General features: G+C 44.7%; 1 protein-coding gene across 27 annotated transcripts in view; it reads right to left on the bottom strand.

Moving 5' to 3' along the window:
- PTPRT (protein tyrosine phosphatase receptor type T) overlaps positions 1–24,779 on the bottom strand; it is a 1,303,183-nt gene that overhangs the window by 558,049 nt on the left and 720,355 nt on the right. For all 27 annotated transcript variants that reach the window (XM_067013228.1, XM_067013229.1, XM_067013240.1 and 24 more), the window contains one exon: positions 19,380–19,673. In XM_067013228.1, coding sequence (XP_066869329.1) covers positions 19,380–19,673 — 294 coding nt within the window. The remainder of the gene's footprint in view (positions 1–19,379; positions 19,674–24,779) is intronic.

Raw genomic sequence — 24,779 nt, 5'->3', positions numbered from 1 at the left:
TAGTTTAATTGGCTGGGCTGTCAGCAGCTACATTGAAGACAGAGCCATCAAGGGACAAAGTGGCCCAGTAAGAGCAAACAGCCCTGTCACTCCAGCCATGGTGTCCTTCATAAATGTACTTCATTCATAGAGAAGGAGGTGTTGGGGTCTTCCCTGCTCCTACACCACCCTTCCAGCTCTCAAAGACCCCTTTCGTCCTCCCAGCAGACGAAGCCTGGCAGAGAGAGAAGCCCTCACAAGGACAAGTCAGCCTCAGCAATCTTTTGTCTAGTATTAAAGTGTTTGTTAATTGTTACAACAGCGGTAGGGAGGTGGTGCGAGGGTCCGGAGGAGAAACATTCAAACCACAGCACCTACAAGTGAGTTCACTGATGCACTGATTGAAGTCCATCTCTACAGAAGTAGCCACAGGTTCTTAGGAGTCAAAAAGATACAATTACTGGTTAAGGGAATAACTTTCTAGTCCTCTGGGAGTATGTGAAGGCCCCTGAAGAGCCCATGGGTTCAAGTTTCATTTGCTGCAAAAAGTATTTGCTCCTTGAGGTCAGACACACCCTTCACCTTCCCCCTGAAGTTTGGAGACACAATCCAGCTGCCATAGCATGAGAGCCTCTCTGTTTGCACAGAACTCAAGAGTCCACAGCCAAGAGAGGATCAGAGCCTGCCCCAGCTAATGGATACCTGTAATACTTCATCGCCTCAGGTCTACATCACCCGAGGCACGGGGAAGAGAAGGAGGGCAGTCAGGAGGCCCCTTGTGAAGAGCTCTTCCAGAAGTCCTGCCCACCACTCTGCTTACATCTCACGGGTCAGAACTTGGTCACGTGGCCACACCCAGCTGCAAGTGGGGCTGGGAAATGCAGTCTTTTACCTGGTCACATCGCAGCCAGAATAAAATCTGATCTCAGTAAGGAAGAAGGTGGGAACAAATACTGAATAGGCAACTAGCAGTCTCTTCCACCTGGCTCATGTTTTTTTTTTTTTTTTTTTACAGGTGATCAAAAGCACAGAGGAGTTAAGAAACTTGCCCAAGGAAACAGTAGAACCAGGACTGGGAATCCAGGTTTTCCTACCCAATATCCTATTCCCTGCCCATTGCTTCCCTAACAGCGTGCTTTCTGAACTGTTGAGACTTTCACAGAAGTCACTGCCAGAGGCCATTAGCAAAGGAGTATCCTCTCTCCCCCTCCAGCCCTCCCCCACCTCCACACACACACCCCACCTCCACCTCCCCCAGGCTCATCAGGGTCAGGAAAAATCTGCCTCCGTTTTGAAAATAAATCTGTCACCCCCATCGATCATGAAAAACAATCCGTCGCTCGCCTGCAGGGTTGAGGTCGTGTCAAATCAGGGACTGGACTAAATTGGAATTGACCAGTGGATTCATTCCAGACGTCACCTTGACAGTTCCAGGAGACAGCACAGAAGCCAGGGTTGCTTTTATTCTCTAGTGCTTGTGGTTCTGTCTTGGCTCTACAGCGACAATAAAAAAGAGGTCGTCTCCTACGGTGCTCTGAGATCCCTGAGAATAGTTATGCAAAGATAAGGCAGAAGAGAAAAAAACCAATTTCCTTCCAATATTTTTAGCTTCTTAGGAAAACAACTACAGTGGAGAAAATATTCCTCTCTGCCACTGTGGCAAAGAATGACTAGATACAAAGCAAATGCAATGGGGCTCATTGCATTTAGAGTGTGTCTTTTAGAGTGTGTCTCACTCAACCTTCAGGCAGCTGACAACTTTCTCCATCCTCTGTCTTGCTGTTGGCCCAAAGGCACCATATTTTCCTTCTGCCTCTCTAGCTGTTTCTTCACAGTTTGCTTTGCTGACTCTGAATTAGCAACCCAACCTCTAATCTCATGGTAGGGGCACTGCTCAGGGTTCCTTTCTCTTACCTCCACCCATTATCTGGATGGATCACATCACCATGACTTGGGGGTGGGGGAGGACACGTGCTTTCGTGGACAACTATGCATTGTCTATGGCGTAAGTTTCCCTGCTAAGAGATTATGATTCTATGGGACCTACTTTAAAACCCTGCAAGTTGTAGATTACTGAGAGCAATAAAGAATAATTTTATGTCTACAGACATGGAAATGGTTCTGTCTCAGGGAGGGACAATCTTCTCCCTTCCCAAAGGAAAAAAGAAATTCAGTTTTGCCTCTATTTGCATATTCATGTCAACATTTCTCACCTATAAATGTCTCTGATTTTTGCATTTTCCTCTGCACTGGTTGTGACACCTCACCGGTTTCCTCGTAAATGAATCAAATAAAATCATGTTGATTTTACTTCTGTATGACAGTTGTGATTTTACCTTGTCTTGAAAATTATTTTTCAACCATTCTAAGAGCTATCTAGAGCCAAATGTATGTCTCCATTCCTGACCACCCCCCACCTTACTGATTTGTATATACATAGAGTTGGTTGTCTCTATTTGCAATAGTTACGTTCTATAAAGTTGCACTGAATGAGCAAATACCGAACCATTGCTCCTAGGCTCCTGAGAGCCTCAGATACAACGTTTTTTGTCAACCGGTCAATACATAACCTTGTTTTATGTCTGTTTTTGTTTAAAGATACCTTGTTTAATATATACTGTTAACTCATTAACACTGAGCCCACAGCCAAGAGCTGTAACTCACGCAGAGCAAAGCTTACCTAACACGTGCATTTTCTCTGTAAGGCACATCACAGCCTTCTTGCACTCAGGGACACTAGGCAGCACTCTGGCACTATGCTTGGGGGCTATTTTAAACAGAAAAATCAGCAACAAAAGGCACCAAAATGGGAAAAACATGGCACTAAACAGACCGTGAAAAGGATATTATTTACAGGAGGAGACCTGAAACAGGAAGGCAGAGCATCTCCTTGTTCAACCTGGGAACCTGTGCATTTGGCAACTCAAATTTTTCACCTCTCTGCGCATGTCTGTGAATGACCGTGAAAGCACTGTGGGTATTGCTTTCGGTATCACAATTACATTTTAGCAAGTAGATGAATTTGCAATCATGGAGTCTGCAGATATTAAGGACAGACTATACTTCTGTATCTACATTCAATGTAATATACATCTCCCCCTTAGTTTCAGGATCCATAAAAACCAAGACCATCTCTATTTTATTCATCACGCTACCTATTTAATACCTATTTGTATTTACTGAAGTAAAAATAATAAGTGCATGGGGAAATGTTCATTATATACTGCTAAATAATCAATTACAGAACAGGTACACTTTGGCTTAATTTTGTGTAAAGAGATGTACATTTCTGCATTAGAAAAAACAAAAACAAATCACTGGAAGAGTTACACCAAAATTTGGAGTAGTTATCTCCAAGTGGTGGGGTTATGGGTGATTTTTATATTCTTTTGGTGTTTTTCTGTATCTTCCAAAATAAAAATAATAGAAACATATTTCTTTCACCATCGCTACAAAATGCCATGAAAATGTGAAGAGCTGCCCTAACTTTCCCACCACGTACAGAAGTCTGAACAATTCCAGGTATCGGAGTCTCTCTAACTTGCAAGCAAAGATATTGATCAGCAGCCCTCCAGTCCGTTCATATGATTTGGTTTACAGCTCATCCCCAGAGAACCAGCACTCTCCTGAGTAATATCTTTTATCTGGTATCTTTTTTTTTTTTTCTTTGCGGCACGCGGGCCTCTCACTGCTGTGGCCTCTCCCGTTGCGGAGCACAGGCTCCGGACGCGCAGGCTCAGCGGCCATGGCTCACGGGCCCAGCCGCTCCGCGGCACGTGGGATCCTCCAGGATCGGGGCACGAACCCACGTCCCCCGCGTCGGCAGGCGGACTCTCAACCACTGTGCCACCAGGGGAGCCCTATCTGGTATCTTTGAAAATATGTGTCCAGAATGAAGTTTAATGCTCTTGGCCTATTACAGGCATTCTGTTGCCCAATCATTCTGAATCCTAAACTCCCCACAATACAGAATATCATTAATCTTGTTAGCCACACCTAATTGAGGACGCATGCCCATCCTTGCTTCAAACTTCTGGATGTACCAGCCAGACACAGAAGTGAAATGCGCAAGGGTCTGTCCTCAGGGAGTTCAGAGTCTAGGACAGCTCAAGACAGTGGGATGGCTGTTAACTGCCTGCCAGAGGTCTTTAGATGCCTAAACTGCCATGGCTTTGATTAAATGTTTTGGGGTGGGTGCAGTGGCCAAGGGCACATACCATACCCACTGTAAAAGGCAGTTATGGGTCCATTATTGACTTCTTCCTTGGGATACTCCTCTGGGCTCAATTTTATTGTGCTTAGTTCATATACCATCCTATATAAAATAGTCTGGGCCAACTTTAAATGGACTTTCTTCTTAACCTTCAAATTCAAAAAAGGAATCAATTAATCAGAACTCCTGCCTCCTCTTGTTCCTCCCACCTTTCCCCCAAGCTATCAGGTTAATCCAAGATTCACAGCTGAAACCTTCGACAGTAGCCGGAGGGCGGGAGTCATAAGAGTTTGGGGTCAGGATGTTATTTCGCAGCTATCCCAAGATCTGAGATATAGGGAAGGTCTGGTAACTCCTGAGAGCTTCCATGTCCCCTAGAGTAAAATGGTGGTGATTATCCCAGTTAGTCTCAGAGTCACGATGAGGATCAATAACGTTTATAGGGCTTCCCTGGTGGCGCAGTGGTTGAGAATCCGCCTGCCGATGCAGGAGACACGGGTTCGTGCCCTGGTCCGGGAAGATCCCACATGCCACGGAGCAACTAAGCCCGTGAGCCATGGCCGCTAGGCCTGCGCGTCCGGAGCCTGTGCTCCGCAACGGGAGAGGCCACAACAGTGAGAGGCCCGCATACCGCAAAAAAAAAAAAAAAAAAAAACGTTTATAAAAGGCTCTAGAAAGACAGTGCTGTAAAGGATTTACAAACACAGGTGGTATTGGCCACTTGGACAGGGCCTGGGGTTTTCCTCCCAAAATGAGTTTCCCGAACTGTGGTCCGATGTCTGCCTGGCTATAACGCGCCAGGTCAGGAGATTCACAGTTAGGGTCCTCCTTTCTCTGATAGGCTTTCTTTTGCAAACCTTCTTTGGGCCAGGCTCCCAGCTTCCTTCCCTTCTCCATAAAGAATTCCCTCCTCCTTTCCCCAGTTCCTCATGGCTTGGGGCACTGTAAGCTTATTCCACCAATGGCGCTGAGACAATAGGTCATATGGTTATAAAGCAAGTTGAAACCTAAGTGCATCCCAAAGACCAACATAAACACCATATTAATTAATGAGTTCAATGTAACACGTGAAACTATTAGAAACACCAACTTGGTAATAGTTTTTAATCCCTGATGGATGCCTTGTCGGGTCACTTAAATTTGTGTCTGTGTATTTTTCTGCTTTTCCAAATTTTCTGCAGTGTAGCACGTATATCCCTACAACATCCATGCATTCAACACCAATTTACTGAGTGCCTACTATGTGTCAGTCATGATTCCAGGCACTAGTGACCAGAACGGATGAAGCTAGAGTGTCCTTGGGGAAGCACAAAGCCTAATGGACACGCATGCAATAAACAAACAGACACAAATAATTAGATAATCACAAACTGGGATAAGTTCTGTGAACAGTGTCATAAATTGTTTGAAAGGGGAGTGGGAAGGATTAGGATGTCAAGTAGGGTCTCTCTGTGAAGTGACCTTTAAAGGGACATGCAAAGGAGGAGGATGAAATGAGCTGGTGAAGAGTATGAGTGGGGAGAGAGTTCCAGGGAGAGGGAACAGCTTGGGCAAAGGCCCTGAGGCAGGAAAGAGGGTGGCCACGGTGTTTTTGAAGAAAAGAAAAAATACTTGAGGAAGAGAAAAAAGACTAGCGTGGCAGCTGGCACACGTGAGCGAGGCAGAGGCAATGCCGAAGTGGAGGTTATAAATAGACATGAATTAAAGCAGACTTGAAATATCACTTCATGCCTATGAAATGGACAAATTTTTAAAAGATGATAGTATATAATTTTGTCAAGTGTTACACTGAAAGTGCTCATATCATTAAAAAAAAATAGCATAATTATTTCATTGACAGCAATCTGTGAAATGCAGCAAAATCCATAAGGACGTCTCTACCTTTTAATACCTTACTCCTTGAAATTCAGCCTAGAATATCATTCAGACAGAAGGTTATGGGGCTTCCCTGGTGGCGCAGTGGTTGGGAGTCCGCCTGCCGATGCAGGGGGCGCGGGTTTGTGCCCCGGTCCGGGAGGGTCCCACGTGCCGCGGAGCGGCTGGGCCCGTGAGCCATGGTGGCTGAGCCTGCGCGTCCGGAGCCTGTGCTCCGCGACGGGAGAGGCCGCAGCGATGAGAGGCCCGCGGACCTCAAAAAAAAACCCCAAAAAACAAACAAAACAAAAAACATAAGGTTACAAGGCAGGAAGATGGTGACATTTTGGAAACACCCAAATATCCAACAATACAGGAATTGTTAAGCAAATTTTGGCAATTAGACTCTATGGGACACTATGGAGCCATTAAAACAATGTTGAAAATTCCTTAAGAACATGTAAAATATTTACTTTATGGTGTTGAGTGACAGGCAGAGACATAGGACATGAGGCATAATTACATAAGAATGGAGTCAATGATTGAAAAGGAATACGCACTAACAAAGAAATTAATCGGTATGTGAGATATATTTTCTATTTGCTTTGCTGTAGATACTGCATTATTTTTTTCAAGTACAAAGATGAAGAGGACAAAGAAGGAAGAACAGCAGCAGATACCATAGTAGCTGCAGCAACTGTACCTGCTTTTAGCCGTGGGCCCAGCTGGAAAAGGACTGGTGGGAAGAGTTACATGCTTCTAATGATTCAAGACATCCCCTGCTAGGGAAGTCTATAGGGTGGATGGACATCCACTTGTTGGTGGGTCCCCAGAGAGCTTCTAATGCCCCCTCTTGGCTCCTGCCACAGCTCCACTTAAGAAGCTCAAAATGACTGAGGGTCAAGCCAGTGGTGGGTATGATTTAGAAACCACCACTGACTGACGCTCTGGTTTCCCCGCTTTCTGGCACATGCAGCCAATTCCTCCGCATCAAGCCAGCTTCGTGCTCCCTGATGCACAGACTATTCCACGCTTAGTGTAATGAGGTCTCTGCATTCCAGAATGCCAGGGATGGGCCAAAGGCGCCCTGGGACTCCCCTGGCTCTGACATAATTTTGGCCGAGGGTGCACGCCAAGCTCTTGAAATTGTCGGCCCTCCCAGATCCCTTTGGGAAGGCAGCAAGTGGCTTCCCTTTGTCCCTTGGACCCGCTGCAGTGAAGATCTTAGGGTTTACCGGTGAGGAGGGCCTGAGCAGGGAGACAGAAAGAGAGCCTCTAGGCTGTTAAACTGCCTGAAGCTCCAATCTACTAAGCACCTACTACGTTCTAGGCGTTGTACCAGGCACTTACAGTTACATAGCCAGGTGGGGTAAGAGGAGGGACTAGAGTCAGACTTGACAGGCTCTAACCTCAGCCACTTCCTAATAAGCTTCATGACTTGCAACAAAGTACTTAACCTCTCTAAGCTCTGGTAGTGATGGTGTTGATGGTCCCTACCTTCCTTTTTGGGGCTGCAGGCAGATTCAGTGCAATATTAGCCATCATTAATATTAATGACCCTTATTTCTATCCAGTGAGATAAGCAGTATAATCTCCATTTAACAGAAGGGTTAAACGGGATCAGAGAGGTTAAGCAAACTGCCCAAAGCTGTCTAGCATCCTAAGGGCAGAACCTGGATTCCAATTCAGATGGAGCTGTAGGCAGACTCCCCATCCAACTACCCCTTTCTCCATCTGAGCAGAGAGTAAAGCTTGGTTTGCATCCCAGGGCTCAGCAAATGTGCAACTGTTCTTGCACCTTCCAAGAATGTCAATGATTTACTAACTATGATAAAAATAATCTCTCACATTTATACAGAGTGCTTTAACATTTATAACAATCTTTCACATTCACATTTGACTTTAAGGGGGAAAGCTGCTTTCAAGTTATATAAATTTTATATAACATAGCAAAACAAAGAAAACATTTACAGTGACCCATAATCTCATTTATGTATATATATTATATATACACACATAATACACATATATTCCTATAAATGTAAATATATACCATATATAGGGTATGTGTTGTCTGTATGTGTGCATGAGAGCACATAGCCTAAAATACATTTTTTTTTCCTTTTTTTTTGCGGTACAAGGGCCTCTCACTGTTGGGGCCCCGCCCACTGCGGAGCACAGGCTCCGGACGCGCAGGCTCAGCGGCCATGGCTCACGGGCCCAGCCGCTCCGCGGCATGTGGGATCCTCCCGGACTCGGGCACGAACCTGTGTCCCCTGCATCGGCAGGCGGACTCTCAACCACTGTGCCACCAGGGAAGCCCTAAAATACATTTTTTAAAGGAGGGTTGGTCCCATTAAAAGAAAGGCTTTTGTCTCAGTTAAGATCTCTTAGCTGCCCTTCCCACACTCCCCCTTTAATGTTCACCTCAATGCAAAAGATGTGCAAAGAGAGGACTGGACCTGAAGTTGGAGACCTCTACGGAAATGAGAAGAAGACTTTGCATCACCTGTAGGTGGTCTGGGAGAGACAGGAGAGAAAAACGGAGAAAATCCCTGCCCTGAAAGGACTTGTAAGGCTGTGAAAGGATTTTGAGTTGTCTGCTGGGCAGCCCTGCAATGTCATCTCTTGCCCGCGCCCCTCCCTCCATCCGCCCATCCCAAGCATCAAGAGAGGTACCGCTGCTGCAGGAAACAGCCCGGTACTCATGCAGCTTTGGGACAGTGGTAGAGAGGGGCCAGTTTCACACTGGACCCCATTAGGACAGCCAGGAAAAACAGAGTGATGTTCTGGAACTCAGAGCAGGCAGTGAACAGGGGCCACAGGTGCTCCCCTGGGAATCTCCAGATGTCTTTGGGGGCAGCATCGAACCAAGTGCAGGATCTGGAACGGGGGATGCTGCTCAGTACTTTGTAGCTCTGACAAATGGGCACCAGCTGAGATATGGCCCGTGTATTTATATTTCAAAAAGCTGGGACAGTAATTACACATGTGGTTTCGTAAGCTTTTTTTTTTTTTTTTTTTTAAACTTACCATAGCATGAACCCATACCATTAGATATTCCCTGAAAACATGGTTTATAATATCGGCATAGAATTCCACTGTGTGCATGCATAAAACTTTACTTAACTATGTTCCTATTGGGGCAGTTAAGTGATTTCCAAGTTTTTGCCTTTATAAATAATACAGTGATGACCTCCATGTAGACAATTCTTTTTCAGCAGCTCTGATTATTTTGTTAGAAAAAAAAAAATATGAGCAAATTGTCCTCTAAATACACTGTACCAGCTAACCCACGTGCAGAAATGCCTGCTTCCTTTGTCCTTGACAGCGCTGGTTATTATCACTTAAAAGTAGATATATTTTGGTAATCTTATAGGTTAAAATTCATCTATTTGATTATCTGTGACACTGGACATTTTAAATTCGTTTTTCACCATTCATATTTTGTTTGGCGGTTACCTATTTATACCTCTTAGCCCTTTCTAAAAAAAAAAAATCAGTGTGATGACATTTTCATTGACTTATTAGAGCTCTTTATGTGTAAGAATATTATCCCTTTTTTTCTTTGTCACATAGTTTTCCACACTCAGTTTACCTATTTGCTTTCTGAATTTTGTTAGTATAGCATAGGAGATTTTTCTTCTTCTTCCTTTTTTTACATACTAAATTTGTAAGCCATGACTCAATGGTGGATGCATTTCCTTTTAATGAACTGTAATTCCTTCCTCATGCAGAACAGTATTTTATTTTCTTCTGGTTCTTGCTTTTTTCTGCTTTTAACTTCTTAATGGATCCAGAATTTACTTATTAGCATATCGTGATATCTATGCAATGCATTCTATTTCAATTCCAAATTATTAACCAATTACAGATACACTATGTTTATATGAATTCTCCATTCAAATAAACTTTGAAAGCCAGTTTCACTCTATGCTGGATTATTTTCTGGGCTTTAATTATTATAGCTATAATAAACACAGATGTTTCACAGTGAAATCCACCCCCCCCCCTCGCCAAACCACCACTTTTCCAAGTGTTCTTCACTACAGTCTCCTATATATTCTTTCAGATCAATTTTGAAATCACTCTGTCAAGTTCCAAAAAGAATCTCATCAGGGCTGTGATTGCAATTGTATTAAACCCATAAATTAATTTGGGGAGAACTGATATCTTCACAATATTAAACTTGCTAATCCAACATGATGTATCTCTCCATTGATTCAGGTCTTGTTTTATCATCCTCGATAAAGTTGTGTGTGTGTGTTTTCATATAGTTTCTGCACATTTCTTGGTTTTCTCCTAAGTATTTATATTTTAATTGCATTTGAGAATAGGATACATTTTATTACTTTTTTATAATGGTGATTACTGGCATATAGCTATTGATTTTTGTTTATTTGCTTTGTGTCCGACCATAATACTGAAATCTCTTAGTAGTCCTAATAGCTTTTTTTTTTTTTTTTGGTTTAGTTTATTCTCTTAGGCTTTGAGGCTATAAGAACATTTTCTGCCAGAAATAAGAAAGTGCATTTCTATTCCTAGCTTACCCAGAATTCTGATCAGTAATGAAGGCTGAATTTTTTCAAATTACTTTTCAGTCTCCCCGGAGAAGGTCAGATGGTTTGCATCTTTTGACCCACTGATACGAAGCATTAGACCAATAGTTTTTCTAATATCCAACTTTTTTCATCGGTGCATTTCTGATCATGGTGCCTTATGCTTCCATTATGATGCTGGATTTCAGGGGTCATATGAGGAAGAGCTGGAGCTTTGCAGCTATGTAATTAAAAGTGCAATTCCCAGCTGGGCCACTTGGGCAGGTATATGGCCTTGGATCAGTCACTTAACCTTCCAGTCAGTGGAGGAAATTATACCCACCCTCCTAGTGCAAGAATTGCAAGTAAAACAGTTACTTGTAACAAGCTCAATACTCATGTATTGAGTAGGGAAGATACTAAGGCTATCATACTCAAGGGTAGCTGCTATTTTCATTACTATAATCATCCATTTTCTTTGTGCTGTTATTTCAAGATTTCCATCAGTACAGGAATGACGGACCTCCAATTTTAATATATTTGGGGGACATGTCTTTAGTCCAGCTAGCTTGATAAACAAACAAACACACACTGTTAGCTTTTATTGTCATTAATACCTCTCTGTGGCTCACTTTTTCTTTAAACTCAACCTTCAAAGTTAGGAGGGATGGGAGAGTGTTTACCAGGGTGTGTTTGCTGACTTATTGTACTTCACCTCCCAGGTGGCCCTAGTTCTCTAGGGTCGCAGAAAAATCTAAACGTAATAGGATGTTTAATAGGGCTTTTCTTGTCACTTTGGAATTTTACCCAAGGCTACAAAACCAAGAAGAGTAAGGAGTTAAGTGCTGCCCCGTTCTACAGAGAACAGCTAAGACACTTCCAGATGTCCCTTCCAGAGACTGCTAAAAGGTGTCCAACTGGACCCTCACTCTTTGCTCTGATACCACGCTCAGCCCACCCAGTAAGGAGACTGTGCAGGCTGCGATGAAATTCCCTGAGGTTGTGAATTGCAGGTGTAAAGTGAGAAAACTTTGTTTTCTCCTCATCTTCCCTAAGCCAAGTGGGAGTGGGGTCTAAGGTAACCACTTGTAGGTACTCTGTGTGCAGTGGGAGGGAGGGGAGAGGGTCCACAGGAAGAGGAGATGGACATCTCGTGCCCTAGCAGATGCTTTGCTCCTCTGCAGACACTTTTTGTCTCATGCAGCAGCTCCTGAACCAGGTGTGATGAGAAGAGGCCTTCCCTCCTTTTTACCCCCTTGGAGGTAACTCTCTCCAAAGTCCTACACTCCAGGGAAGAAAGGAAGTGTCAAAGCAGCAGAGACAACGGCACGGGGGAGGGAGGGGAAGTGAAGGAACAGTCAATATCCCTTCTCCAAATCATTTTGAGGAAAAGGCAGTCTTAGTTCCTCTTCTGTGGCTGCCTTCAGTCTGGGATCACGTGCACTGCTCTGGTGATACTGTCCCTTTGAGCATGGTATGGCCTGCATGGGAGACCTCTCCTCCCCTAGTTTCTCACAGTGCTAATGAGTTCTCCATGGATCTTTAAATTTTGCTTTGATTCTGGGTGGAATGGTGATTCCACTTCTATTGGCTAATCTTGCTGTGTTTCCCTAAGATTTATAGATCATCCACCCAGATCATAGCAGGGCAGAGATAGGAGTTAGATGTCTGTGCTCATACCACCATCCTGCCCAGAAGGAAGTTTCCAATTACTTCTAATTCAGAGCCCTACGAGTTAAGCCAGGCTATGCTACCCCCACCTTACAGAGTGAAACTGAGGCTTACAGAAATGAAAAAATAAAATAAAATAAAAGCCTTGCAGTGCTAGTTACGTAGCTCTGTTCTAATTTCTAGACCCTAAATTCCTCTTTCCCTCTCTCTAGCCCTCCACTCTGTCCTAGAACGCAAGCTAGACTAAAAACACACCAATCTGAGGGTGCTCACTGCAGAGGGTCAGGACCCGCCTCCACTCCCTGTCTGCCAAGGCCTCATTCCCACTAGCCTTGGCCTCCCAGAAGAGAGAAGGGTCTGGCAAACATGCTTCTCTCTCTTACTTAAGACTGGAGACAGAATTATAGAAGGACAATTCCCGTCTCCCCCTCCCTCATTATCAAGCACCACTGCCGCCACCTCCAGGTCGTGCAGCCACACGTCAAAGACTCCAGAACACCTGCTGAGCCACTCATCAGAGCTTCTGAATGAATCCACTGCTGAGAAAGTAAAGAGAACAGCAAGCAACTGGAGAAACCCTCTACAGCAGGGTCCATGATGCTACAGTGAAGGGAATCTTCCCCGGCCTGAGATTATTTCTAAAAACTGTTCATTAAAAGGGGCTTCTGGGCTTCCCTGGTGGCGCAGTGGTTGAGAATCCGCCTGCCGATGCAGGGGACACAGGTTCGTGCCCCGGTCCGGGAAGATCCCACATGCCGCGGAGCGGCTGGGCTCGTGAGCCATGGCCGCAGAGCCTGTGCGTCTGGAGCCTGTGCTCCGCAACGGGAGAGGCCACAACAGTGAGAGGCCCGCGTACCGCAAAAAAAAAAAAAAAAAAAAACTAAAAGGGGCTTCTATGTGCTGGGTTCTCTGCTAGGCAGATAACTTGTCTCACTGAAGCCTCACAACACAGTGGTATACTGTAATCTCTCACAAATGGAAGAAAAGAAACTGAGGCACCGACAGGAGAAGTAATTCACCCACAGTCACGCAGCTAACAAGTGCCAGCTTGAAATAAAAATCAGAATCTTTTTAGCTCTAAAGTCCCTATTCTTTTCACTATATTCTAATGACTACCCTCACTTCATTGAGCCCAGCAATTGGAATTTCTCTTTTTTATCCCCTTGGAGAAAAGAGCAGGGCAGACACATATCACTTCAAGAAGAAATCCATAAATATGTAAATAAAATATAACGTGCAATCAATCCTCAGGTGGAGGCAAGAGGGAGAGAGCTCTCCAAATCAGCAGTGCATGTCGCGTGTCTGGCTGTATCAAGTCGCTTTTCACTTAGAGAGCCTGAACCCTGTGAGACCACAATGACGTGGACTCCCAGGCAAGGGCCCTTCGATTGAAAAGAGTAAGCAATCACAGGGGGATGTATGATCGCTTGGATTGCTGGACGGCCGAGTTGTGATTCCATAGCTATGATGTGGAGAGAGCTGCCCAGGGTCTGGCTGAAACACAGCTTTTGGGGAAAGAGATTTCTGGAGCATAGGAGAGAAAACTTTAGTTGCTATCGACCTGTTTTTGAGATATGGAGGAACAGGTCACCCGAAAGGAAAACCAGAATCCATAAGTGAGGGTTGCATGGAGGCAGATTTGAGTGAAAATGAGGGAGAGTTTCTGAGTGATCGTTTTAAGACATCAACAAGCAGGCGCTCGGGCCACTAAAAGTGGCACCTGCAGAAAAGATGCAGGGCCAGGTTGGACCAGTATGGTGTCTGCACCTCTTTTCTTCTCACCTGCCTTCCCCGCTGACTGACCTTGGGCCCTATCGTCAATGCCATTGGCCTTGGTTCTCCTTGTTGACTCCAGACAGTTGATGCAAAGAGCCTGCCGACTGCCCCTACTCTTTCAACCTAATGGATATTCTCTGCTCCTGACTAGGACCCCGTCCAGAGTTTTATGGGAGAACAGGAGCACCCCCATCAGAGCTGGCATTCAAGGTGAGACTGGGTGGGCACCAGAGAGCCCTTCTAGGACCCAGCTCCCATTACTGGACGTCTGCTGTTGCGTTTGTGCCAGAGAAAACCACCTGTTGCTCTAGACCAGACAATCTCTAAGAGTCCAGACTACAGTATGAGCATCGTGTTCTGCAATGGGATTTCCCATGGGATGATGAAACAGAGCAAAAGAATACGGCCCACCCTTCCAAATGCCAGTCAGTTCAGAGAAGTGGACAAGTAAGACTTCCTGTTTTGATATCATTACTCATAATCATAACATCCATAACAATAACAGCAACAAATAATGATTTGTTTCATCACAGGTTTCTAAAGAGCATTTTGAGCTTTGCAAAGCACTCTGATGTGCATTATCGTGTTTGCTCCCCGGGCTTATAGCTCAGGAAAGACGGCGAATGATTTAACTGACCAAAAGGAACAAAATGATGAATAGAAAAAAAAAAAAAAAAAATGAATGGGGCATCTCAAGAGAATAGCATGAAGAAAGAGAATTAAACTGCTTTCATTGGTACAAAGACGTCCTTTTGATTTGCAAATCCAGGTGCAACCTGGTAGTTCTCCTGGAAGAAGAAGAGGTAACGTTCTGGTCTCTCCTGAGCTCCAGGTTGACCTATACCATCACCTGCTGTGCAACTTCACCTCAAACACAACATATTCACACCTGGGCTGGCTTTCTTGCCCCTAAAGTGTCTTCTGTGTTTTCCATCTCAGAAGACAGCTCCACCATTCATCTCCCAGGCATCCAAACCAGAAGCCTGGGAGTGTCATCTGTGGCTCTCTTCTCTTATCCTCACGTTACTAGGTTCCTATCTGAAAAATCTGTCCGGGGTCTAGCTTAATTGGCTAAGGGTCTTGCTATGAACTCTAGACGATTGGCCTGGGATGCTGCACTGCAGCTAAACTCTTGACAACCTCTCCCCTTAAGGGTTTGAACCTTCTCCCAGTGCCCCGGGAATCTACCCAGTGACCTGGCAGAACCAGAATCATCGCCACCTGCCCTTGCTGAATTGGGCCTCCTGGCATCTTCCTGATACCTGAGCTTGTAGCTTCCAGTTGCACGCCGCTGCCACCAGTACCTAGCACAGAGCTGGGCACGTGGAAGGGACTCAGTAGATGTCTGATGAACAGGACTAGAGCTGCAGTGCATGGAGGCTATTCGTGCTCAGCTTGTCTCCATAGTTACCAGTCTCTTTATCACTCAGTCCCACCCTCAAGGGAACATTTGTGGAGGAAACTCCATCAAACCATGTGATGGAGAGTTCCTCAGGCCAAGAGATTTAGCTGTAAGAAGGTAATTGAGGGCTTCTCCGGTGGCGCAGTGGTTGAGTGTCCGCCTGCCGATGCAGGGGACACGGGTTCATGCCCCGATTCGGGAAGATCCCACATGCCGCGGAGCGGCTGGGCCCGTGAGCCATGGCCGCTGAGCCTGCGCGTCCGGAGCCTGTGCTCCGCAACGGGAGAGGCCACAGCAGTGAGAGGCCCGCCTAGCGCAAAAAAAAAAAAAAAAAAAAAAGAAGGTAATTGACTGTGAGCTTCACCTGATGATTCTGTGCCTCAGGTTTTTCCCGTCTACCTCTCAGAACTGCCTCAAGGACCAAGCAATATGATGGGCATACAACCAAAGTGGCATCTGGGTATGACACTCTGTCAGTGGTTCTTAAACGTGGGTGCACATCAGCGTCCCTCAGAGAGCTCCTTACAGCACAGATCTCTGGCCTCCATCCCCAGCATTTCTGATTCACTAGGTCAGGGAACAGGGCCTGAGAATTTGCATTGCTAACAAGTCCCCAGGTGATGCAGATACTCTACGTCCAGGGACAAAACTTTGAAATCCACTGCTCGAGATCATTTCAACAGCATTGCTCTTTCCACGCCAAACTTGTTTTTCTCCACAAAGTGTGCTGTTTCAATACTTGACTTTATGCTTTACTCTCTTTGCTGTTTTGTTGGAATCTTAACCCAGTCTGTAAATTCCTCTGGGCAGAAATGATACCTTCCACACTCCACACTCTCTCATTTTCTGTTTTGTAAAATGATGAGTACATTTCCAGTATGATTAGTAATAGGATAGAGAAAGGGGGAAAAAACTCAGACTACCAGCCCCAATAAACAGCCTCCACAAATGGGTATCAGCCCTGGAATTCTCTTAAAAATTAATTATGAGGCCAAGAACATTCTACTATCAGTAGCAGTGTAGAAAAGAAGATTACCTCTTTGAGGACACATTTTGTAAAATGTGGGTTATTCAAGATTTTAGGCATAACTTACTTAAACATCAATATTTTTTGAAATATAAAACCACAAACAGCATTTTCAACTCATAATTTTTATAGTGATGGTCAGACAATCGTGTTTTCTACAGGTAAAATCCATTACACACCCATGGCAACAGTTTGCAATAGACTGTAAATTTTTATTGAGATGATCATCTTGCGATTGAATTTCAAAATGCATTATATGATCATCAGCAAATAAGTCCATGGGGGCTGCTAAAGTACTCTGAATATCATTTATAAAGCTCAAAAACCCTGGAAACCCTGTAGAAAGAGAAAAGTCTCATCGGCAGGATCAAATCAGTTATTTTTATGGATGAATATGAATTGCAAAGTTGAGATAAGGTATTACCTGGTTTAATAACATATCCTTATGTCTTTTTAAAGTAGCAAGTTTTATAATCAGGTTTCAATGAGGAATTTTACCAAAGGCCTGTTTTTGAAACTAATCAAGAAAATGGCATCTCCGTTCATCGTGGTGGTTCAATGACGTTCAAAGGAATATTCCCAAGCTAAGGAAATACTCACTAACTTTCGGTTACGTGCTACCAAGACGTACTCCTGAGATATTTAAGAATGGTGACAGTCAATTCTGCTATCACGCTTATTTTGAAAATGCAAATGTCTTCCAACACGATTGATATATTAGGGAACAATGTGAGCATAACATGAGTTTCACATTTGCTGTGTGAGATTTTGTACACAGAAACACTAGTGAAGCAGAAAACTGCACCCAGCTGGACTGAGTCACATAGGAACACACAAGACCCACCCACCTCAAACATCTACCTGCTTCCTTCGTTCACTGTGTGTTACAAGCCACAATGATCCACACATGGTGTCACCACTTACTGCCACTTTCAGACAGCCCTCCTCCACCACTGCACAGTAGCTCATGGGCTGCAGCTTTTCTGATACCCATTTCCACAGGCAAACTCCGGGATGTTTCAGGGTAACACAGTATTACAGTATTGTATTACAGTATTGATGCATATCTTAGCCATTAACACGTGTACAATTGTTCTGCCATTTTTACTAGGTTCCTCTTTTTGGTGTGTCACTGATGAGTGCTGTGCCCCAGCCCCATTTTCCCCCATAAACCCAGTGGTTTTTACTGCCTAACTTTGAATAGTGCAATGATTTTTGAGCACACGTATGTTGTATTATAGCAGAACTGACTGTGTTTTACTTTTTTGTTCCATGGAAGTCACTGTGCTGATGGGTCCTTCTCTCCCCACCCAGAAGCTATCAGGGATTCCCTTTCCCTCGGAAGTCGATGGCTCATGTTGCCACTTTCCTGGGCCCCCACTGGAGCACCGCCAGCTCTGTACACCACATGATCAAGGGCATTCGAGTCAGGAAACCTGAGGGCAAATCCTGAGTGTGCTGCTGGCCAATTCTATGACTTTGGATAAAATTTTTCAAAATATTGAGTCTCTGTTCTTTCATTTATATATGAGATAAGAGTACTTACATCAAATGGTTACTTAGGAAAAATGAGATAAAATAAATAATGTGATTTGCAGCAAAAACCCAACCAACCAACCAACCCACCCACCCATAAAACACTGAGTCCTTTTAATTTCTTGAGTTGCATTTGAAGCCAGAACATCTCAGGGGTACAGTCAGGGGTACAATCCCAGACAATACCCCTTGTTAGAAACACCACCGAAGCCTAGAGCTCTTGGCGATAGATACAAAGAACACTCCCATACATAGCCCTAGTCAGCAAACTCTTTTTTTTTTTTTTTTTTTTTTTTTTTTTTTTTTTTTTTTTTTTGCGGTACGCGGGCCTCTCACTGTTGTGGCCTCTCCCGTTGCGGAGCACAGGCTCCGGACGCCCAGGCTCAGCGGCCATGGCTCACGGGCCTAGCCGCTCCGCAGCATGTGGGATCTTCCCGGACCAGGGCACGAACCCGTGTCTCCTGCATCGGCAGGCGGATTCTCAACTGCTGCGCCACCAGGGAAGCCCCAGCAAACTCTTTAGCAGCATCCAGAAACCTCAGAGAAACCGTTGGAGCCTGGCTGGAGGGAACACTGAGCCAGGAGCCTGTAGGGATGTAGAATCCAAAGGACTCTTGGGCAGAGAGTCTCAGCCCAGACTCCTAAGTAGGTGCCAGAAACCCCCAAGGGACACACAGAGGTGGGAGGCTCTCAGGAACTAAGGCATTTCCAGAATCCACAGAGAGACGCCTTCAGAGCCAGGAGGCACTCAAGATGTAGCACCAGGAGCCCTCGGGGACACGGTCCAAACCAAGAGCTCATTAGGGTCACAGGACCAGCCCAGAGATCCTCGGGGACAAAACTAAAATCAGGAACACCTGACATATGCAACGAGAAGCACTCAGAGACACAGACCAAATGAAGCCTCAGGTCCCATGGTCAGAGCCAGGAGCCCCCCAGAGATACAACCAGAGCCTGAAACCTTCAGAGACACAGCCAGGAGCCCTCAGAGAAGTAGGCCCAGGAGCCCTCAAAGCAACAAGGCCAGGAGCCCTCAGAGACACTGTCAGCACTAGGAAGGCTCAGACACACCAGTGGCACCAGAAGCCCTTGGAGAGAGGGAACCAGTGTCCCGGGAGAAACACTGTCAGGACCAGGAACCTCTCCATGACACAGCTAGAGTCCGGTGGTTCTTAGACTCCCAGACAAAGCCGGGAGGTCCCCAGAGATGCCTCTGGAGCCTCTAAGGCAAGACCAAAACTCTGTGGGGTGTTTTTTTTTTTTTTTTTTAAATCACAACAGGAAGCACACTCATACCAAAGTTGAGGAATGACCGTCACAGGAGCAAATCACTCCCAGCAACTGCCCAATCTCTCAAAACGGAGTCAGAAAGCGGAGTCCTACCTGCACACTTGGTTCTGGTGGTGAGCGGAGGCCCCGGCGGCCCCGTGCCCCCTTCCCCTGGCCGCGTGAGCAGCACCCGGATCTCGTACTCCACGTCGGGGTCCAGGTGCCACAACTTATAGTTGGGAGAGTCGACGCTGTGGGTCTCTGCCCAGGTGCCGGTGGTGGTACGATACTCCACTTCCTTCAGGATGATGGGGCCGTCTCCAATGATGGAGTTGGCATTCGGCTTGATCCACAGGTATGTGGCCCCCACGGCCAGCAGCTCTGGGGGGGCGATGGGCGTGGGAGGCTCTGAAAGACAGGAATCAGCAAAGGAAGTCAGACCCGAGTGGTTTATAGAGCAGACTCCAAACATGTGAGGACAAAGGGCAGAATTCCGGACAGCCAGAGAAATCAGCCCCAATCCCTCTCTCAAGCCGTTCACGTCCTACTTTAACTAAATAATTGAATGTCAATACCTGCATCAGTATTTCTTAAGTAACCATATTCAACACCTATTGTATCTCCTTCATTTCAAGAAAGGAGAGAATGATGGTCAGTGAGGAAAAGACTTTTCTTGAACACGGCAAAGCTGCCTGGGGTAATAGTCTCTTTTCTATCCTCAGATGAGAACCTGCCTTTACTAAAGCGGAGTTTGGTTCAAAACCCAGGAGAGCCAGGAGTTGACAAACATTTCTTTTATAGGAACACACAGATTGTTAGTGGACGTTCTTCCAAATAGTGATAGGAGCCTAAGTAGAAAAGGGATGATGGCATAGCAGGAATTCAGCTTCTTCCTCAACCCTAGCGATTTCCTCCAGCAGAGAGAGGGGCACTGGCCACAGTGACCCCAGTGGGGATCAAGGGTCAAGGAAAGGTCACGCTGAGTAATCTTGGATCTCCTATGCATTGACACCTCTCTTCCATTGAGTTCTATAACTTCAGCTAAACAGACCAGAATTTCAGCAAGCATTAATGGTGGCCTCTTTCTGGCAATTTTTAGCTCACTGGCAAATTATCATTTACTTTATCCTTATTTACCAGAAAATCCCATCTGCATCACTCTGTGTAATTCTTGGGACATCATCACCTCCGTTTTAATGAATTAAAAAACTGAGAACCCAAGTGATCGTATCACCTAACCAAGATAGTGGAGCAGGTAAGGCAGGATGGAACCCACATCTGATGCCTTTCAAGACCCACTCTCCCTTTGGAAAGCTGTTTGCCTCTCGATACCCATTTTCTACAGATCAAGGTGGATAGATTTATTTTTATTTGTAGCAAAAAAATAGCAGTGGGACAACAATAAAGAAGAAAGAGAAAATAGGCCCCCTTCCCTACCACCCAATATAATCACCGTTTTTATTTCTCCATGTTCCATTCCAATTTCTATGCATATACTTAAACCATTTTTTTGTGGTTACAGTAACACACAGACCCAAAGTAGATTTTCTTTCCTTCCCTCACTTATTGGATCCAAAGGACTTTGTTTATATACTATGTGGATTTTACCATCGCTGTCTTTAATAGTGATAGAACAGTCCATCAGATAATTACACTAATTATTCTCAGATTGTTGGGCACATGAGTTGTTTGCTGCAATGAACATCTTTGTGCAAATGATTCCAGGCCATCTCGTCTCATATTTTCTTAGGACCAACTTCCAGGAAGGGGATTATCTATCAAAGGGTATGAACAAGTTATTGATTCTTGGAGTAGAACTAGGAAGTGAAGGGTGGGGAAGGCATTTGGGGGTGGAGTACAACTTAACTGTACTGTGTTCAAGAACTTTTGGAGCGCCTCTGAGCTATTCGGGTGGCTAAGGCAGGTGTGAGTTTCAGTTTGGAACTCAGGTGAGAGCTCTGGGATAGACAGGGCTCATTCAGTGTTTTCTTTCTAATTAATTATCTAGCAACAAAGAGTCTCCTGAAAGAGAATAATCATTATGAAGCAGAGGTGGACAATATTTTCTCAGTGTAACTCGAAGCAAATCTTCAGGGAGAAGTTCAGATTACCTCTATTATAGCCTGCCATTTGGTCAGAGAAGGAAATTAAGCAGATTAGTCAAGCTAGACGCTTTTCTTTACAAAGCCATGGAGGTTATTACTCAAGGCCTTGTTATCTCAAACGTGTGTGCAAATTGATTTTTGGATAATTTGTTCCAGGTAGAGAAGTTAAGTTGGCAGGCAGATAATTTCTGGGCTCGTCCTTTGTGCATTTTAAATATTTAGACCCTTTGATCACCATCATCAACTCTCCAGAGTTCCCATCAGTCTCCAATGAGGCCCCACGGGTGATATTTTATAGCTCTGTGATGACTCTGTCCAATTCCTTAGTATAATTATTCACAGACCAGCCCTGGACAGAATTAAGATCAGCAGGCTTTAATACCTGAAGGCTTGAGCAAGTGGCTACATTAAACTCTCTTCCACTGACTTTCCACCATGGTTTCTGCTCTCCTATTTCAGACATCAGCAGTAAATTGCTGACCACCAGAAAGAAAGTAAAGTATCAATCTTTCCAAATGTTTAGTCCCTTTTCATGTATTTCTGAAGGTAGGTGCAAGTAGAGTAACCAACATTGCCTCGAGGATATAAATGTCTCCATCTCAAATGACAAACTAGTTTACATGTCCATGTGCAGACTATCCTTCCCTGTGACCCCTCAAGAATTGTCATGAAGTACATCCTAGTGTTTCCTGTACTTGGCACTAAGAGGCCATCAGATTATTCTCGTTTTTTCTGTTTTTAGTAATTTATAGATTTATAAATGGCATTCTTTAGAAGCCACATGTACCAGTGTTCAAAGAGAAAAAAGCAGGAATGAGACACAGAATGATTTTTGGGGTAAATGCCACCTTTTAAAATAATGCACAGAAAGACCATGTTTATCTGTATCAGTTGTCCTCTCTGAGATGAACTGTTCAGACAGACAGTGCAAGAGCTCTATGAAGACATCTAAGCCAACCACCAGAGTCATCAGACAGGAAACCAAGGACCAGGGAGAGCCCATGACGCTAGAAGGAGGTGTAGGCAGCTTTGGAACTCAGGGCCCAGGTAGCATTCCCGCCCATCGTTTTCTCCTCTTGTACTTGAGATGTTTAAGCAATTAACCAGAAAGATCATTGAAGGATGTCTATAAGAGTAGTCTTTAACTTTGGGGGATACAAAGGACCTTATGAAAATGTGGTGAGAAGTTCCAGACTTTCCCCAGGAAAATGCACATAAGCCTACTACCTAGAGTTCTGTACATCATTTCCGGAATTCACGAACCCTTTTGAAGCCCCTACATGAACCCTTGAAGAGTCTATGCAGAAAATAAAGGAAATCCACAGAGATTCTAATGACAGCCCACATGCCCCTAATAGCTGACACTTCTCTGGGACCTGACCCTTTGTTGCAGGGGCTAAAGGCTGGAAGCACAATCGTGTAAGGACATGGAACTTGATGGAGGGATCATAGACCTAGTACTTCCAGGCTCCAGGTTCCCAAGCGTTTGGGTGAAAATAAACATGCTAAGATTTCCCCAGGACAATGCCAAGTAAATGTCTAGGTTCCCATGACTATGACCCACCCAGCACATTCAAAGATTCAACATCTGGGCTAAAACATTTGAAGGAAAAAAACATGATTCTACCCATTGAATGGTATAACTTAGGTAGAAATCTTCCACAGAGGCTGTCTTAGTAGCTTGGGTTGCTATAACAAAATACCATAGACTGGGTGGCTTAGACTACAGGCATGTATTTCTCACAGTTCTGGAGGCTGAGAAGTCCAAAATCAAGGTTCCAACAGATTCAGTGCCTGGTGAGGACCCTCTTCTTGGTTTGCAGACAGCTGCCTTCTTGCTGTGTCCTCACAGGGTGCTGGTCTCTTCCTCTTCTTACAAGGGGATTAATTCCATAATGGGGACTCTGTACCCACGACCACATCTAAACCTAATCAGCTCCCAAAGGCCCAGCTCCTAATACCATCACATTGGGATTAGGGCTTCCACATATGAATGGGCACAGGCCATGTTTTCAAATCCATCTTTCTCTGCATGAAGGGCTTTGTCTAATTGTGGGGTCTTGAGATGAACAACCTGGCAGAGAGAAACTCCCTGTGAAAGAAACCCCAACTAGTGTGTCCTCTGTGCCTCTCATGTGCCAGACAGAGTGCTGAGTGTGTGCAATTTAGTGGTGAAAAGAAATACAGGTTGTCTGTACCCATGGACTCACGGGGTTAAGGCAGCCAATTAAAGAGGCATTGACAATAACATGGAATGAGAGTCATGATGGGGTGACAGGAATAGTTATGAGGCCTGTGAAGGGGCCTAATCTAGTCGAGAGCTTAGGGAAGCTCTTGCAGAGAACATGGGGGCATGCTCTATGGGGCCAGAAATTCACATGAAGTCTGTGAGCAAAGAGACCTGCCCTAGGAATCCTGTAGTTCTGAGTTGCTTGGTAAGGTACCACCCAGAGCCAGACTGGTAAACAATTTTTAAAAACTATGTACTCTGTACACCTATTCATTCACTCATTATATAAACATCGAGTATCTGCTTCACGTCACCCTCAGTCCTAGCCGCTGAGGATACAGCAACAGACAAAACAGACACAGTCCTGGTTGCCAGGAGCTCACATTCCAGCTTTTGCTCAAGGACTGAGAGAAAGAGGAATAAGGAGAGAAAGAAGTTAATTCAGAAGCTGCTGAAGAGGAGAAAATCATAGGACAAGCCAGGCCTAGGCTGATGCTTATGGATCAATCAACTGATACACATACATACAACAGAATGCTACACAGCAAGGGAAAGGGAACAGACAACTGATACGCACCATGGACAAATCTCAAAAGAAAATTATGTTGTGCAAAAGAAGACAAAAAAGAAGAATGCATAATGATTCCATTTATACGAAAAGTTCAAGAACAGGCAAAACTGATCTATGGCGATAAAAGCCAGAATTACAGTTACCTGTGGGAACAGGTACTGACTTGGACGAGGCACAAGAGAACTTTCTGGGGTGTTAAAGTGTACTACACATTGATTTGCGTGATTAAATAATAACAACCAGAACCGTGTTAACGCTGGTGGAGTGATTTCCTGGAAGGAGGCATAAGAAAACTTTCTGGGGTGATAAAAATTTCCTTATCTTGACTAGAACTGTGTAAGACTCATCAAACTGTACACTTAAAATATAGGGATTTCGCTGTATGTAAATGATACCTAAAAAAAAGTCTAAGGAAAACAAACAAAAATATGTGCCCCCAGCCGCGGCGGGTCCTCAAAGTGCAGCAACAATCGACGAGAGGGGGTAGGGAACTGAACGCACCAAGGTATGGGATCAGAAGGGCACAGACAACTGACGGTTGCAAGGCAAGTTTAACAACAAAGTGTAGCCGTATATATACCCCTAAAGCAGGGAATTTGCTTAGTCAC

The sequence above is a fragment of the Kogia breviceps genome, chromosome 14 (assembly GCF_026419965.1).
Source record: "Kogia breviceps isolate mKogBre1 chromosome 14, mKogBre1 haplotype 1, whole genome shotgun sequence".
Taxonomy (NCBI): domain Eukaryota; kingdom Metazoa; phylum Chordata; class Mammalia; order Artiodactyla; family Physeteridae; genus Kogia; species Kogia breviceps.
This window is presented reverse-complemented; position numbering and strand designations above follow the sequence as displayed.